The sequence below is a fragment of the Trichomycterus rosablanca genome, chromosome 16 (genome assembly GCF_030014385.1).
Source record: "Trichomycterus rosablanca isolate fTriRos1 chromosome 16, fTriRos1.hap1, whole genome shotgun sequence".
Lineage (NCBI taxonomy): Eukaryota > Metazoa > Chordata > Actinopteri > Siluriformes > Trichomycteridae > Trichomycterus > Trichomycterus rosablanca.
In genome coordinates this window covers 9,916,300-9,933,131 of record NC_086003.1, presented here as the reverse complement: position 1 = coordinate 9,933,131, position 16,832 = coordinate 9,916,300, and the positions used below count along the sequence as shown (strand labels likewise).

At 43.6% G+C, this 16,832-nt stretch overlaps 1 protein-coding gene across 4 annotated transcripts in view; it reads left to right on the top strand.

Annotated features, from left to right (window-relative positions):
- Window positions 1-16,832, top strand: part of aggf1 (angiogenic factor with G patch and FHA domains 1) — a 65,749-nt gene that overhangs the window by 11,876 nt on the left and 37,041 nt on the right. For all 4 annotated transcript variants that reach the window (XM_063012200.1, XM_063012199.1, XM_063012202.1 and 1 more), the window contains one exon: window positions 12,268-12,422. In XM_063012200.1, the coding sequence (XP_062868270.1) occupies window positions 12,268-12,422 (155 nt within the window). The remainder of the gene's footprint in view (window positions 1-12,267; window positions 12,423-16,832) is intronic.

Genomic DNA, 16,832 nt, shown 5'->3' with positions numbered 1-16,832 from the left:
TGGACCAGTTTGGTGGCCAATCTTCATTAATTGCACATTGCACCAGTAAGAGCAGAGTGTGAAGGTTCAATTAGCAGGGTAAGAGCACAGTTTTGCTCAAAATATTGCAATGCACACAACATTATGGGTGACATACCAGAGTTCAAAAGAGGACAAATTGTTGGTGCACGTCTTGCTGGCGCATCTGTGACCAAGACAGCAAGTCTTTGTGATGTATCAAGAGCCACGGTATCCAGGGTAATGTCAGCATACCACCAAGAAGGACAAACCACATCCAACAGGATTAACTGTGGACGCAAGAGGAAGCTGTCTGAAAGGGATGTTCGGGTGCTAACCCGGATTGTATCCAAAAAACATAAAACCACGGCTGCCCAAATCACGGCAAAATTAAATGTGCACCTCAACTCTCCTGTTTCCACCAGAACTGTCCGTCGGGAGCTCCACAGGGTCAATATACACGGCCGAGCTGCTATAGCCAAACCTTTGGTCACTCGTGCCAATGCCAAACGTCGGTTTCAATGGTGCAAGGAGCGCAAATCTTGGGCTGTGGACAATGTGAAACATGTATTGTTCTCTGATGAGTCCACCTTTACTGTTTTCCCCACATCCGGGAGAGTTACGGTGTGGAGAAGCCCCAAAGAAGCGTACCACCCAGACTGTTGCATGCCCAGAGTGAAGCATGGGGGTGGATCAGTGATGGTTTGGGCTGCCATATCATGGCATTCCCTTGGCCCAATACTTGTGCTAGATGGGCGCGTCACTGCCAAGGACTACCGAACCATTCTGGAGGACCATGTGCATCCAATGGCGGTGCCATGTATCAGGATGACAATGCACCAATACACACAGCAAGACTGGTGAAAGATTGGTTTGATGAACATGAAAGTGAAGTTGAACATCTCCCATGGCCTGCACAGTCACCAGATCTAAATATTATTGAGCCACTTTGGGGTGTTTTGGAGAAGCGAGTCAGGAAACGTTTTCCTCCACCAGCATCACGTAGTGACCTGGCCACTATCCTGCAAGAAGAATGGCTTAAAATCCCTCTGACCACTGTGCAGGACTTGTATATGTCATTTCCAAGACGAATTGACGCTGTATTGGCCGCAAAAGGAGGCCCTACACCATACTAATAAATTATTGTGGTCTAAAACCAGGTGTTTCAGTTATTTTGTCCAACCCCTGTATATATATATACAGTGCCTTGCAAAAGTATTCAGCCCCCTTGAACTTTTCAACCGTTTGCCACATTTCAGGCTTCAAACATAACGATATGAAATTGTAATTTTTTGTGAAGAATCAACAACAAGTGGGACACAATCGTGAAGTGGAACGAAATTTATTGGATATTTTAAACTTTTTTTAGAAATAAAAAACTGAAAAGTGGGGCGTGCAATATTATTTAGCCCCCTTGCGTTAATACTTTGTAGCGCCACCTTTTGCTGCGATTACAGCTGCAAGTCGCTTGGGGTATGTCTCTATCAGTTTTGCACATCGAGAGACAGAAATTTTTGCCCATTCTCCCTTGCAAAACAGCTCGAGCTCAGTGAGGTTGGATGGAGAGCGTTTGTGAACAGCAGTTTTCAGCTCTTTCCACAGATTCTCGATGGGATTCAGGTCTGGACTTTGACTTGGCCATTCTAACACCTGGATACGTTTATTTGTGAACCATTCCATTGTAGATTTTGCTTTATGTTTTGGATCATTGTCTTGTTGGAAGATAAATCTCCGTCCCAGTCTCAGGTCTTTTGCAGACTGCAACAGGTTTTCTTCCAGAATGGTCCTGTATTTGGCTCCATCCATCTTCCCATCAATTTTAACCATCTTCCCTGTCCCTGCTGAAGAAAAGCAGGCCCAAACCATGATGCTGCCACCACCATGTTTGACAGTGGGGATGGTGTGTTCAGGGTGATGAGCTGTGTTGCTTTTACGCCAAACATAACGTTTTGCATTGTGGCCAAAAAGTTCGATTTTGGTTTCATCTGACCAGAGCACCCTCTTCCACATGTTTGGTGTGTCTCCCAGGTGACTTTTTATAGATATCTTTGAGAAATGGCTTTCTTCTTGCCACTCTTCCATAAAGGCCAGATTTGTGCAGTGTACGACTGATTGTGTCCTATGGACAGAGTCTCCCACCTCAGCTGTAGATCTCTGCAGTTCATTCAGAGTGATCATGGGCCTCTTGGCTGCATCTCTGATCAGTCTTCTCCTTGTTTGAGCTGAAAGTTTAGAGGGACGGCCGGGTCTTGGTAGATTTGCAGTGGTCTGATACTCCTTCCATTTCAATATGATCGCTTGCACAGTGCTCCTTGAGATGTTTAAAGCTTGGGAAATCTTTTTGTATCCAAAAAGCTTTAAACTTCTCCACAACAGTATCTCGGACCTGCCTGGTGTGTTCCTTGGTCTTCATGATGCTCTCTGCGCTTTAAACAGAACTCTGAGACTGTCACAGAGCAGGTGCATTTATACGGAGACTTGATTACACACAGGTGGATTCTATTTATCACCATCAGTCATTTAGGTCAACATTGGATCATTCAGAGATCCTCACTGAACTTCTGGAGTGAGTTTGCTGCACTGAAAGTAAAGGGGCTGAATAATATTGCACGCCCCACTTTTTAGTTTTTTATTTCTAAAAAAAGTTTAAAATATCCAATACATTTCGTTCTACTTCACGATTGTGTCCCACTTGTTGTTGATTCTTCACAAAAAATTACAATTTCATATCGTTATGTTTGAAGCCTGAAATGTGGCAAAAGGTTGAAAAGTTCAAGGGGGCTGAATACTTTTGCAAGGCACTGTATATATATGTTCGATCCAAGATGGCGCCGCAGATGGCGACACTGGTTAGGAGCTCCGTAGTGCTTTGTTTGTTTTTGTTTGTTTGTTATGGCATGTGTGATCCAAACACACTCCAATACAGCGCAGAAGATCTGCTGAACATTAGGCAGCTCATGCCACCAGGTATATTTCCTGATTTTTCATTTTCGGACAGTTTTTTGGACATTTTGGTCAGCGGAGCGGCTGCGCTCCTGAGCAGACGCAGGCGGATGCGCAGACGTGGGAAGCGCGCCGGAGCGCTCGTCAAACTCCGACAGCGCGGACTTCGTACACCGCTACCCAGCATCCACATGACAAACCTTCGCTCTTTAGGAAATAAAATGGACGAACTTTCACTGTTAAACCGTACCAACAAGGACTTTTCTCTCTCTGCTGTACTGTGCTTCACTGAGACCTGGCTCACTGATTCCGTCCCGGACAGCGCGCTCCACCTGCACGGCTTTCATCTCCACCGAGCGGACCGCGACGCGGAGCTTTCCGGCAAGAAAAAAGGCGGCGGAATTTGCTTTTATATCAACCAAGGCTGGTGTACAGATGTGACAGTGTTAATGAGAACATGCAGCCCTAATCTGGAATCACTTTTCTTGAACTGTAGACCGTTTTATTGTCCGCGGGAGTTTTCATCAGTTGTGCTTGTTGCTGTTTACATTCCACATCAAGCGTGCGCGCGCGAGGCACTGAGTGCACTCGCTGATCAGATCCTCAGCGTGGAGCACAAACACACAGACTCTGTTTTCATCATCTTAGGGGACTTTAACAGAGCAAAACTTAACAACGAACTACCTAAATACAGACAGCATGTTACCTGCCCCACCAGGGAGAGCAACATTTTAGATCACTGCTATACTGTATTTAAAGGTGCGTACCGCTCTGTCCCTCGTGCAGCACTGGGACTATCTGACCACTGTTTAGTTCATCTTCTCCCGACCTACAGACAGAAGCTCAAGTGTGCCAAACCTGTGGTCAGCACGGTGAAGAAATGGACTAATGAGGCTAAAGAAAGGCTTCAGGACTGCATGGAATTAACAGACTGGTGTGTGTTTGATGATGCCACAAGCAGCCTGGATGAACACACGGACACTGTGACATCTTACATCAGCTTTTGTGAAGACATCTGTGTTCCCACCAGGACTCGCATTAAATATAATAATGACAAGCCCTGGTTTAATGCCAAATTGAAACAGCTGCGCCGGTCTAAGGAGGTAGCATATAGAAGTGGGGATCGGGCGCTGTACAACCAGGCAAGGAACACCCTAACCAAAGAGATCAAGGCTGCAAAGAAGAACTACTCCAACAAGCTAAGCAGCATGATGTCCACAAATGAGCCATCAACCGCCTGGAGGTGTCTGCAGAACATCACCAGCTACAAAAGGCCACCTACACAGACAATGGGAGATCGTCAACTGGCCGACGACCTTAACAGATTCTACTGCAGGTTTGAACAGCCCAGCAACGAGCTCCCATCCAACACCACTTCACACCCATCTGACTATCAGCCACCCATCCAGCCTGCCCTGAAGATCTGCGAGGAAGACGTGCTGATACTTTTAAAAAAACAGAAAGTCAAGAAGGCCCCAGGTCCTGATGGAATCTCTCCCTCCTGCCTGAGGACCTGTGCAGACCAGCTTGCACCTGTCTTCACTAAGATTGTTGATTGTTCAACAGATCACTGGAGCTGTGTGTGGTTCCATCCTGTTTTAAATGCTCCACAATAATACCCATTCCCAAAAAGGCAACTACCACAGGACTAAATGACTACAGACCTGTTGCCCTGACCTCTGTGGTCATGAAGTCCTTTGAAAGACTGGTTCTCAACCACATTAAGGAAATCATGGACCCCCTGCTAGACCCCCTGCAATTTGCCTATCGGGCCAACCGGTCGGTGGACGATGCAGTGAACATGGGTCTCCACTTCATCCTTCAACACCTTGATCACCCGGGAACTTATGCAAGAATTCTGTTCCTGGACTTCAGCTCAGCCTTCAACACAATTATTCCAGGACAATTACACAGCAAACTGGCTGAACTCAGCGTACCAGCCTCCACCTGCCAGTGGATAACTGACTTTCTTACTGGCAGAAAACAGCAGGTGAGGCTGGGAAAGTGTACTTCAGGGACCAGAACCATCAGCACAGGTGCCCCACAGGGTTGTGTACTCTCCCCACTGCTCTTCTCGCTGTACACAAATGACTGTACCTCCATGGACTCCTCTGTTAAAATCCTGAAGTTTGCAGATGACACTACAGTCATTGGTCTCATCAGTGACAGTGATGAGTCTGCTTATAGACGGGTGGTTGATCAGGTTGTCCTCTGGAGCAGTCAGAACAATCTGGAGCTGAACACAGCAAAAACAGTGGAGATGACCGTGGACTTCAGGAGGAGACCCCCAACCCTGCCAGCACTCACCATCCTAGACAGGACTGTGATGGCTGTGGAGTCCTACAAGTTCCTGGGCACAACGATCTCCAAGGACCTGAAGTGGGACAGCAACATCAACTCCATCATCAAGAGGGCTCAACAGAGGATGTACTTTCTGTACCAGCTGAGGAAGTTCAACCTACCCCAAGAGCTGATGGTGCAGTTCTACACAGCCATCATAGAGTCCATCGTCACCACATCCATCACAGTGTGGGGCAGCGCTGTCACAAAACATGACACCAAGAGACTGCAGCGCATCATCAAGTCTGCAGAGAGGACCATCGGTGTAAAGCTGCCCACACTGCTGGACCTGCATGCCTCCAGAACCAGGAAGCGTGCAGAGAAAATCATCACTGACCCGTCTCACCCTGGCCATCACATGTTTCGGTGCCTTCCATCAGGCCGACGCTTCAGCCACATGAAGACCCGAACGACCAGGCTACAGAGAAGCTTTTATCCAAACTCCATTACGCTCATGAACAATTGAACACTACTGTACTGTTAATACTCGGGACACTTGCACATCAAAAACTACCTATTTCATTTATGTAATGGCATACACAGGATTTTCACCTTTACTTCCATTTCATATTTATATATTTTTATATTTTCTATAGTTTTTATATTGCACAAAACTGCACCTTTTTAAAATTACAATGTAAATTGCACATGCTAAATGTTTACAATGTTTTCTATGTTTACAGGTATGAATGTGTGTGTTAGAGAGAGAGTGAGCTGTGTGAATAAGATTGTCTGTATTGTATTTTTCGTGCACTGCAAGCATCTGTGTAACCAAAAACAAATTCCTTGTATGTGTGAGCATACTTGGCCAATAAAGCCCGATTCTGATTCTGATTCTGATATATATATATATATATATATATATATATATATATATATATATATATATATACAGGGGTTGGACAATGAAACTGAAACACCTGGTTTTAGACCACAATAATTTATTAGTATGGTGTAGGGCCTCCTTTTGCGGCCAATACAGCGTCAATTCGTCTTGGAAATGACATATACAAGTCCTGCACAGTGGTCAGAGGGATTTTAAGCCATTCTTTTTGCAGGATAGTGGCCAGGTCACTACGTGATGCTGGTGGAGGAAAACGTTTCCTGACTCGCTTCTCCAAAACACCCCAAAGTAGCTCAATAATATTTAGATCTGGTGACTGTGCAGGCCATGGGAGATGTTCAACTTCACTTTCATGTTCATCAAACCAATCTTTCACCAGTCTTGCTGTGTGTATTGGTGCATTGTCATCCTGATACACGGCACCGCCTTCAGGATACAATGTTCGAACCATTGGATGCACATGGTCCTCCAGAATGGTTCGGTAGTCCTTGGCAGTGACACGCCCATCTAGCACAAGTATTGGGCCAAGGGAATGCCATGATATGGCAGCCCAAACCATCACTGATCCACCCCCATGCTTCACTCTGGGCATGCAACAGTCTGGGTGGTACGCTTCTTTGGGGCTTCTCCACACCGTTACTCTCCCGGATGTGGGGAAAACAGTAAAGGTGGACTCATCAGAGAACAATACATGTTTCACATTGTCCACAGCCCAAGATTTGCGCTCCTTGCACCATTGAAACCGACGTTTGGCATTGGCACGAGTGACCAAAGGTTTGGCTATAGCAGCCCGGCCGTGTATATTGACCCTGTGGAGCTCCCGACGGACAGTTCTGGTGGAAACATGAGAGTTGAGGTGCACATTTAATTCTGCCGTGATTTGGGCAGCCGTGGTTTTATGTTTTTTGGATACAATCCGGGTTAGCACCCGAACATCCCTTTCAGACAGCTTCCTCTTGCGTCCACAGTTAATCCTGTTGGATGTGGTTTGTCCTTCTTGGTGGTATGCTGACATTACCCTGGATACCGTGGCTCTTGATACATCACAAAGACTTGCTGTCTTGGTCACAGATGCGCCAGCAAGACGTGCACCAACAATTTGTCCTCTTTTGAACTCTGGTATGTCACCCATAATGTTGTGTGCATTGCAATATTTTGAGCAAAACTGTGCTCTTACCCTGCTAATTGAACCTTCACACTCTGCTCTTACTGGTGCAATGTGCAATTAATGAAGATTGGCCACCAGACTGGTCCAATTTAGCCATGAAACCTCCCACACTAAAATGACAGGTGTTTCAGTTTCATTGTCCAACCCCTGTATATACAGTGTATCACAAAAGTGAGTACACCCCTCACATTTCTGCAGATATTTCAGTATATCTTTTCATGGGACAACACTGACAAAATGACACTTTGACACAATGGAAAGTAGTCTGTGTGCAGCTTATATAACAGTGTAAATTTATTCTTCCCTCAAAATAACTCAATATACAGCCATTAATGTCTAAACCACCGGCAACAAAAGTGAGTACACCCCTTAGTGAAAGTTCCTGAAGTGTCAATATTTTGTGTGGCCACCATTATTTCCCAGAACTGCCTTAACTCTCCTGGGCATGGAGTTTACCAGAGCTTCACAGGTTGCCACTGGAATGCTTTTCCACTCCTCCATGACGACATCACGGAGCTGGCGGATATTCGAGACTTTGCGCTCCTCCACCTTCCGCTTGAGGATGCCCCAAAGATGTTCTATTGGGTTTAGGTCTGGAGACATGCTTGGCCAGTCCATCACCTTTACCCTCAGCCTCTTCAATAAAGCAGTGGTCGTCTTAGAGGTGTGTTTGGGGTCATTATCATGCTGGAACACTGCCCTGCGACCCAGTTTCCGGAGGGAGGGGATCATGCTCTGCTTCAGTATTTCACAGTACATATTGGAGTTCATGTGTCCCTCAATGAAATGTAACTCCCCAACACCTGCTGCACTCATGCAGCCCCAGACCATGGCATTCCCACCACCATGCTTGACTGTAGGCATGACACACTTATCTTTGTACTCCTCACCTGATTGCCGCCACACATGCTTGAGACCATCTGAACCAAACAAATTAATCTTGGTCTCATCAGACCATAGGACATGGTTCCAGTAATCCATGTCCTTTGTTGACATGTCTTCAGCAAACTGTTTGCGGGCTTTCTTGTGTAGAGACTTCAGAAGAGGCTTCCTTCTGGGGTGACAGCCATGCAGACCAATTTGATGTAGTGTGCGGCGTATGGTCTGAGCACTGACAGGCTGACCCCCCACCTTTTCAATCTCTGCAGCAATGCTGACAGCACTCCTGCGCCTATCTTTCAAAGACAGCAGTTGGATGTGACGCTGAGCACGTGCACTCAGCTTCTTTGGACGACCAACGCGAGGTCTGTTCTGAGTGGACCCTGCTCTTTTAAAACGCTGGATGATCTTGGCCACTGTGCTGCAGCTCAGTTTCAGGGTGTTGGCCATCTTCTTGTAGCCTTGGCCACCTTCATGTAGCGCAACAATTCGTCTTTTAAGATCCTCAGAGAGTTCTTTGCCATGAGGTGCCATGTTGGAACTTTCAGTGGCCAGTATGAGAGAGTGTGAGAGCTGTACTACTAAATTGAACACACCTGCTCCCTATGCACACCTGAGACCTAGTAACACTTACAAATCACATGACATTTTGGAGGGAAAATGACAAGCAGTGCTCAATTTGGACATTTAGGGGTGTAGTCTCTTAGGGGTGTACTCACTTTTGTTGCCGGTGGTTTAGACATTAATGGCTGTATATTGAGTTATTTTGAGGGAAGAATAAATTTACACTGTTATATAAGCTGCACACAGACTACTTTTCATTGTGTCAAAGTGTCATTTTGTCAGTGTTGTCCCATGAAAAGATATACTTAAATATCTGCAGAAATGTGAGGGGTGTACTCACTTTTGTGATACACTGTATATACATACAGTGTATCACAAAAGTGAGTACACCCCTCACATTTCTGCAAATATTTAATTATATCTTTTCATGGGACAACACTATAGACATGAAACTTGGATATAACTTAGAGTAGTCAGTGTACAGCTTGTATAGCAGTGTAGATTTACTGTCTTCTGAAAATAACTCAACACACAGCCATTAATGTCTAAATAGCTGGCAACATAAGTCCAAATGAAAAAGATATATATCCAAGTTTCATGTCTATAGTGTTGTCCCATGAAAAGATATAATGAAATATTTGCAGAAATGTGAGGGGTGTACTCACTTTTGTGATACACTATACAGTGTATCACAAAAGTAAGTACACCCCTCACATTTCTGCAAATATTTCATTTTATCTTTTCATGGGACAACACTATAGACATGAAACTTGGATATAACTTAGAGTAGTCAGTGTACAACTTGTATAGCAGTGTAGATTTACTGTCTTCTGAAAATAACTCAACACACAGCCATTAATGTCTAAATAGCTGGCAACATAAGTGAGTACACCCCACAGTGAACATGTCCAAATTGTGCCCAAATGTGTCATTGTCCCTCCCTAGTGTCATGTGTCAAGGTCCCAGGTGTGAATGGGGAGCAGGGCTGTTAAATTTGGTGTTTTGGGTACAATTCTCTCATACTGGCCACTGGATATTCAACACGGCACCTCATGGCAAAGAACTCTCTGAGGATGTGAGAAATAGAATTGTTGCTCTCCACAAAGATGGCCTGGGCTATAAGAAGATTGCTAACACCCTGAAACTGAGCTACAGCATGGTGGCCAAGGTCATACAGCGGTTTTCCAGGACAGGTTCCACTCGGAACAGGCTTCGCCAGGGTCGACCAAAGAAGTTGAGTCCACGTGTTCGGCGTCATATCCAGAGGTTGGCTTTAAAAAATAGACACATGAGTGCTGCCAGCATTGCTGCAGAGGTTGAAGACGTGGGAGGTCAGCCTGTCAGTGCTCAGACCATACGCCGCACACTGCATCAACTCGGTCTGCATGGTCGTCATCCCAGAAGGAAGCTGACGCACAAGAAAGCCAGCAAACAGTTTGCTGAAAACAAGCAGTCCAAGAACATGGATTACTGGAATGCCCTGTGGTCTGACGAGACCAAGATAAACTTGTTTGGCTCAGATGGTGTCCAGCATGTGTGGCGGCGCCCTGGTGAGAAGTACCAAGACAACTGTAACTTGCCTACAGTCAAGCATGGTGGTGGTAGCATCATGGTCTTGGGCTGCATGAGTGTTGCTGGCACTGGGGAGCTGCAGTTCATTGAGGGAAACATGAATTACAACATGTACTGTGACATTCTGAAACAGAGCATGATCCCCTCCCTTCGAAAACTGGGCCTCATGGCAGTTTTCCAACAGGATAACGACCCCAAACACAACCTCCAAGATGACAACTGCCTTGCTGAGGAAGCTGAAGGTAAAGGTGATGGACTAAACCCAATTGAGCACCTGTGGCGCATCCTCAAGTGGAAGGTGGAGGAGTTCAAGGTGTCTTAACATCCACCAGCTCCGTGATGTCATCATGGAGGAGTGGAAGAGGATTCCAGTAGCAACCTGTGCAGCTCTGGTGAATTCCATGCCCAGGAGGGTTAAGGCAGTGCTGGATAATAATGGTGGTCACACAAAATATTGACACTTTGGGCACAATTTGGACATGTAGGGGTGTACTCACTTTGTTTGAGCTGACTTTCTCTGCAGAAAATATATATATATGTTTGAGCTGACTTTCTCTGTGCTTTTTCCTTGTGCTCTCTTGACTTGAGCTACCCTTGTATCCTCATTCTAGACACCTTCTCTCCTTTTGTTTCTTCTGAGTGCACTTAGAAAATAATTATGCTATGTCACTCTTAGGCAAAAATGGGCCAAAATCAAAATATTAAGCTGTTTATTTTAAACAATGTTATGCTTACTGTCAATGGTTTTATCATCAAATAATTGGTCTGGAAATTAGCAAGAATTATACAAACAGATAAAGTAACATAGTAGGGGATTTTTCTTCCTTGATTTCTTTAAATGTTGAAGTGTTGTTGATAAACTTGTTTACAGCTATTTGCAGAAGGAAGAGTCAATGTTATTACACTCAATATTGATGGCTTCAAACTGATAATGAATAGTTGGAAAATATTTTCTAATTGTGTTTGTGAGACCCAGTTATTTTCTATATGGTTCAGATATGGACTTTGACCAAGCTGAAACATGAACCTGATGGATTTATGATGGAAAAATACTATGTTATTGTTTCTCTTTAAAAAAACAATTTTTGAATGCTAAAAGGTTTTTTGAGCCTTACAGATCCTTACTTAGATCTGGACACATTGCTGGCAACTTTAGAACTCGCCAGCTATTTGTCAAATTTGGGGTGTTTTATGAAGTCTTTAGATTTCATTATGACATGCACACAGTTGTGATGGAAATCCTCCACAATATTCAGTTAAACACATGGAATTCATACATTATGATCAGGTTTTGGAAATCATAAAGCCAGAACTAACTTTAAACAATACAAGGACACCTTTTGCTGTTAAAAACCAATCTGGAGCTCCTCAATAACCTGACTCAAAGACGAGCCAATTGAGTAGGTTGTTCTATCATCTGCATAAAGGTGCACTTTAGCGGTAAGCTTGTCATTTCCAATATTATTAATAAAAATATAAAATAATATAAGGGCTAAAATTTAACTTTGGGAAACTTTGTTGGCGGTGTCCAAGAAACTTGATTCGTGACCATCTGTGTATATACACACTGGGTTCTATCTTCAAGGTAATTCCTGAACCATTCCCAAGCTTTTCCCCTACCAATAGCAGTCTTCCTAACAGCAGCTAATATTTGACAGAATCAAATGCATTTGATAAATCAACAAATAGGCCAGTACAATCATACTTCCTGCCCAAGGTGCTGATAATACCATTTGTTACCAAGTTACCTGCTGTTACTTTGACCAGATTTAAAGCCAAATGAGTATTCTCAGCCAACCATTGTTTCTGTTAAAAATTAACCTTACATTCTAAAATCTTTGCAAGAATAGAACGTTTAAAATGTGGAGAGCATGAGCTGTTTTCCAAACTTTAGGCATGATATTAGTCTGGAGACTGTGCTAATGTTAATGTAATTGCTAATGTGTTTTATGTTTTTCAGATTATAGTTATTATTACAATTGCTTCTATCAGATGGCAGAGGGAACAGGACCTCAGAAAAACTCTGAGTTCTCAGATGTGCATCCAACTACAACGGAATGGGCAGCAGCCAATTCGCCGCAATTGGAGAAAATCACAGACATGGCTGATGCGGAGGTAAATAGTGCTGTTTATACAGTGCAGTGTAAAGGTATTTGTTAGCCATTTTTCTTTTATTTTTGCATTTATCTTACGTTGAATAATTTTAGATCTCTATACAAAAACTTAATATGCCAAAAACATAACTCGTTATTAAATGATCATTTCATTTACTAAAGGGCAAAGGCTATGCAGCATCTATGAAAGCACCCATATAAAAAGTAATTGGTCTCATAACAGTATTATTAATAAACTGGTTGTGATTAGTAACAGGAAGTTTTTTCCTTGTTCATTTGCAGAATTGCCTTAATTTGCCCACATTGCATGGGTTTTAAGCTTGAGCTGAATGTTTAGGTCCTGTCAAAGCAGAACTAAAACATGAGATTTACATTACAACACCCTAAATGTTACTTACTATTTTGTTGAGCCATTTAGAAATGGACTGACTTAATATCAGTGTTTTATTGCATATCTTAAATGACTGACAGATGAACAGACGTTCTTCTTTAGGACTTTCTGGAAGATAGCATAATTCATGGTTATGTCATTTAGAGCTGGTTGCCAAGGCCCTAAAGCAGCAAAACATTCCATCTGAGGCGGACATTGCATCAGTTTTTCTGTTTATCTGTGTTCTTTTGTGACATCTTGAATTTTGATATATTTTTTGTAGAAACTTTGGTAGGCTGGCAACTTCTGACAAGATTCTTTTTTTTTTTTTTATAAAAAAAAAATAAAACCTGGTGTTCTATAGTCTTAATACCAATGAGCAAAAAAGTTGCTAATTTGTTAAGTAACTAGGGTGGAGTCTTAAGGTTTCCTAAGCAAGTTGTTTCATTCTGTGCTTTTAGAATTTTAAATAGTAACCTAAATAATTGTACGGTTAAAGCAGTTGTCTTTGCTTACCTTGCATTATTTATTGTGCTTCCATAAGTACAGTCATAACTACCATGTGTGACTTTACTATACTTATGTTTGTGCTATGCTTGTCTGTGTGCTAAACATATCCATGCAGTAACCATTGCTATTAACAATTCTATATAAATAACACCTGTGTCTGCGCAGCATGCAGAACTCGTCATAAAGTTTTCGTTAACAAAGCCCACCCATTTTTAGGAATATGTGAGTAGTCAATTTGACCGTCACTTGAAATGCGTCTGTTATCAAACCCTCTTAGAATTTATAGACGTTGTTATTATATATATATATATATACAGTGTATCACAAAAGTGAGTACACCCCTCACATTTCTGCAGATATTTAAGTATATCTTTTCATGGGACAACACTGACAAAATGACACTTTGACACAATGAAAAGTAGTCTGTGTGCAGCTTATATAACAGTGTAAATTTATTCTTCCCTCAAAATAACTCAATATACAGCCATTAATGTCTAAACCACCGGCAACAAAAGTGAGTACACCCCTAAGAGACTACACCCCTAAATGTCCAAATTGAGCACTGCTTGTCATTTTCCCTCCAAAATGTCATGTGATTTGTTAGTGTTACTAGGTCTCAGGTGTGCATAGGGAGCAGGTGTGTTCAATTTAGTAGTACAGCTCTCACACTCTCTCATACTGGTCATGAAAGTTCCAACATGGCACCTCATGGCAAAGAACTCTCTGAGGATCCTAAAAGACGAATTGTTGCGCTACATGAAGATGGCCAAGGCTACAAGAAGATTGCCAACACCCTGAAACTGGGCTGCAGCACAGTGGCCAAGATTATCCAGCGTTTTAAAAGAGCAGGGTCCACTCAGAACAGACCTCGAGTTGGTCGTCCAAAGAAGCTGAGTGCACGTGCTCAGCGTCACATCCAACTGCTGTCTTTGAAAGATAGGCGCAGGAGTGCTGTCAGCATTGCTGCAGAGATTGAAAAGGTGGGGGGTCAGCCTGTCAGTGCTCAGACCATACGCCGCACACTACATCAAATTGGTCTGCATGGCTGTCACCCCAGAAGGAAGCCTCTTCTGAAGTCTCTACACAAGAAAGCCCGCAAACAGTTTGCTGAAGACATGTCAACAAAGGACATGGATTACTGGAACCATGTCCTATGGTCTGATGAGACCAAGATTAATTTGTTTGGTTCAGATGGTCTCAAGCATGTGTGGCGGCAATCAGGTGAGGAGTACAAAGATAAGTGTGTCATGCCTACAGTCAAGCATGGTGGTGGGAATGCCATGGTCTGGGGCTGCATGAGTGCAGCAGGTGTTGGGGAGTTACATTTCATTGAAAGACACATGAACTCCAATATGTACTGTGAAATACTGAAGCAGAGCATGATCCCCTCCCTCCGGAAACTGGGTCGCAGGGCAGTGTTCCAGCATGATAATGACCCCAAACACACCTCTAAGACGACCACTGCTTTATTGAAGAGGCTGAGGGTAAAGGTGATGGACTGGCCAAGCATGTCTCCAGACCTAAACCCAATAGAACATCTTTGGGGCATCCTCAAGCGGAAGGTGGAGGAGCGCAAAGTCTCGAATATCCGCCAGCTCCGTGATGTCGTCATGGAGGAGTGGAAAAGCATTCCAGTGGCAACCTGTGAAGCTCTGGTAAACTCCATGCCCAGGAGAGTTAAGGCAGTTCTGGGAAATAATGGTGGCCACACAAAATATTGACACTTCAGGAACTTTCACTAAGGGGTGTACTCACTTTTGTTGCCGGTGGTTTAGACATTAATGGCTGTATATTGAGTTTTTTTGAGGGAAGAATAAATTTACACTGTTATATAAGCTGCACACAGACTACTTTTCATTGTGTCAAAGTGTCATTTTGTCAGTGTTGTCCCATGAAAAGATATACTTAAATATCTGCAGAAATGTGAGGGGTGTACTCACTTTTGTGATACACTGTATATATATATATATATACATACATATATATATACAGTATATACATACATACATACATACAGTGTATCACAAAAGTGAGTACACCCCTCACATTTCTGCAAATATTTTATTATATCTTTTCATGGGACAACACTATAGAAATAAAACTTGGATATAACTTAGAGTAGTCAGTGTACAACTTGTATAGCAGTGTAGATTTACTGTCTTCTGAAAATAACTCAACACACAGCCATTAATGTCTAAATGGCTGGCAACATAAGTGAGTACACCCCACAGTGAACATGTCCAAATTGTGCCCAAAGTGTCAATATTTTGTGTGACCACCATTATTATCCAGCACTGCCTTAACCCTCCTGGGCATGGAATTCACCAGAGCTGCACAGGTTGCTACTGGAATCCTCTTCCACTCCTCCATGATGACATCACGGAGCTGGTGGATGTTAGACACCTTGAACTCCTCCACCTTCCACTTGAGGATGCGCCACAGGTGCTCAATTGGGTTTAGTCCATCACCTTTACCTTCACCTTCAGTTTTCGAAGGGAGGGGATCATGCTCTGTTTCAGAATGTCACAGTACATGTTGTAATTCATGTTTCCCTCAATGAACTGCAGCTCCCCAGTGCCAGCAACACTCATGCAGCCCAAGACCATGATGCTACCACCACCATGCTTGTTTGTAGGCAAGATACAGTTGTCTTGGTACTTCTCACCAGGGTGCCGCCACACATGCTGGACACCATCTGAGCCAAACAAGTTTATCTTGGTCTCGTCAGACCACAGGGCATTCCAGTAATCCATGTTCTTGGACTGCTTGTTTTCAGCAAACTGTTTGCTGGCTTTCTTGTGCATCAGCTTCCTTCTGGGATGACGACCATGCAGTTGATGCAGTGAGCGGCGTATGGTCTGAGCACTGACAGGCTGACCTCCCACGTCTTCAACCTCTGCAGCAATGCTGGCAGCACTCATGTGTCTATTTTTTAAAGCCAACCTCTGGATATGATGCCGAACACGTGGACTCAACTTCTTTGGTCGACCCTGGCGAAGCCTGTTCCGAGTGGAACCTGTCCTGGAAAACCGCTGTATGACCTTGGCCACCATGCTGTAGCTCAGTTTCAGGGTGTTAGCAATCTTCTTATAGCCCAGGCCATCTTTGTGGAGAGCAACAATTCTATTTCTCACATCCTCAGAGAGTTCTTTGCCATGAGGTGCCATGTGGAATATCCAGTGGCCAGTATGAGAGAATTGTACCCAAAACACCAAATTTAACAGCCCTGCTCCCCATTTACACCTGGGACCTTGACACATGACACCAGGGAGGGACAACGACGCATTTGGGCACAATTTGGACATGTTCACTGTGGGGTGTACTCACTTATGTTGCCAGCTATTTAGACATTAATGGCTGTGTGTCGAGTTATTTTCAGAAGACAGTAAATCTACACTGCTATACGAGCTGTACACTGACTACTCTAAGTTATATCCAAGTTTCATGTCTATAGTGTTGTCCCATGAAAAGATATAATGAAATATTTGCAGAAATGTGAGGGGTGTACTCACTTTTGTGATACACTGTACA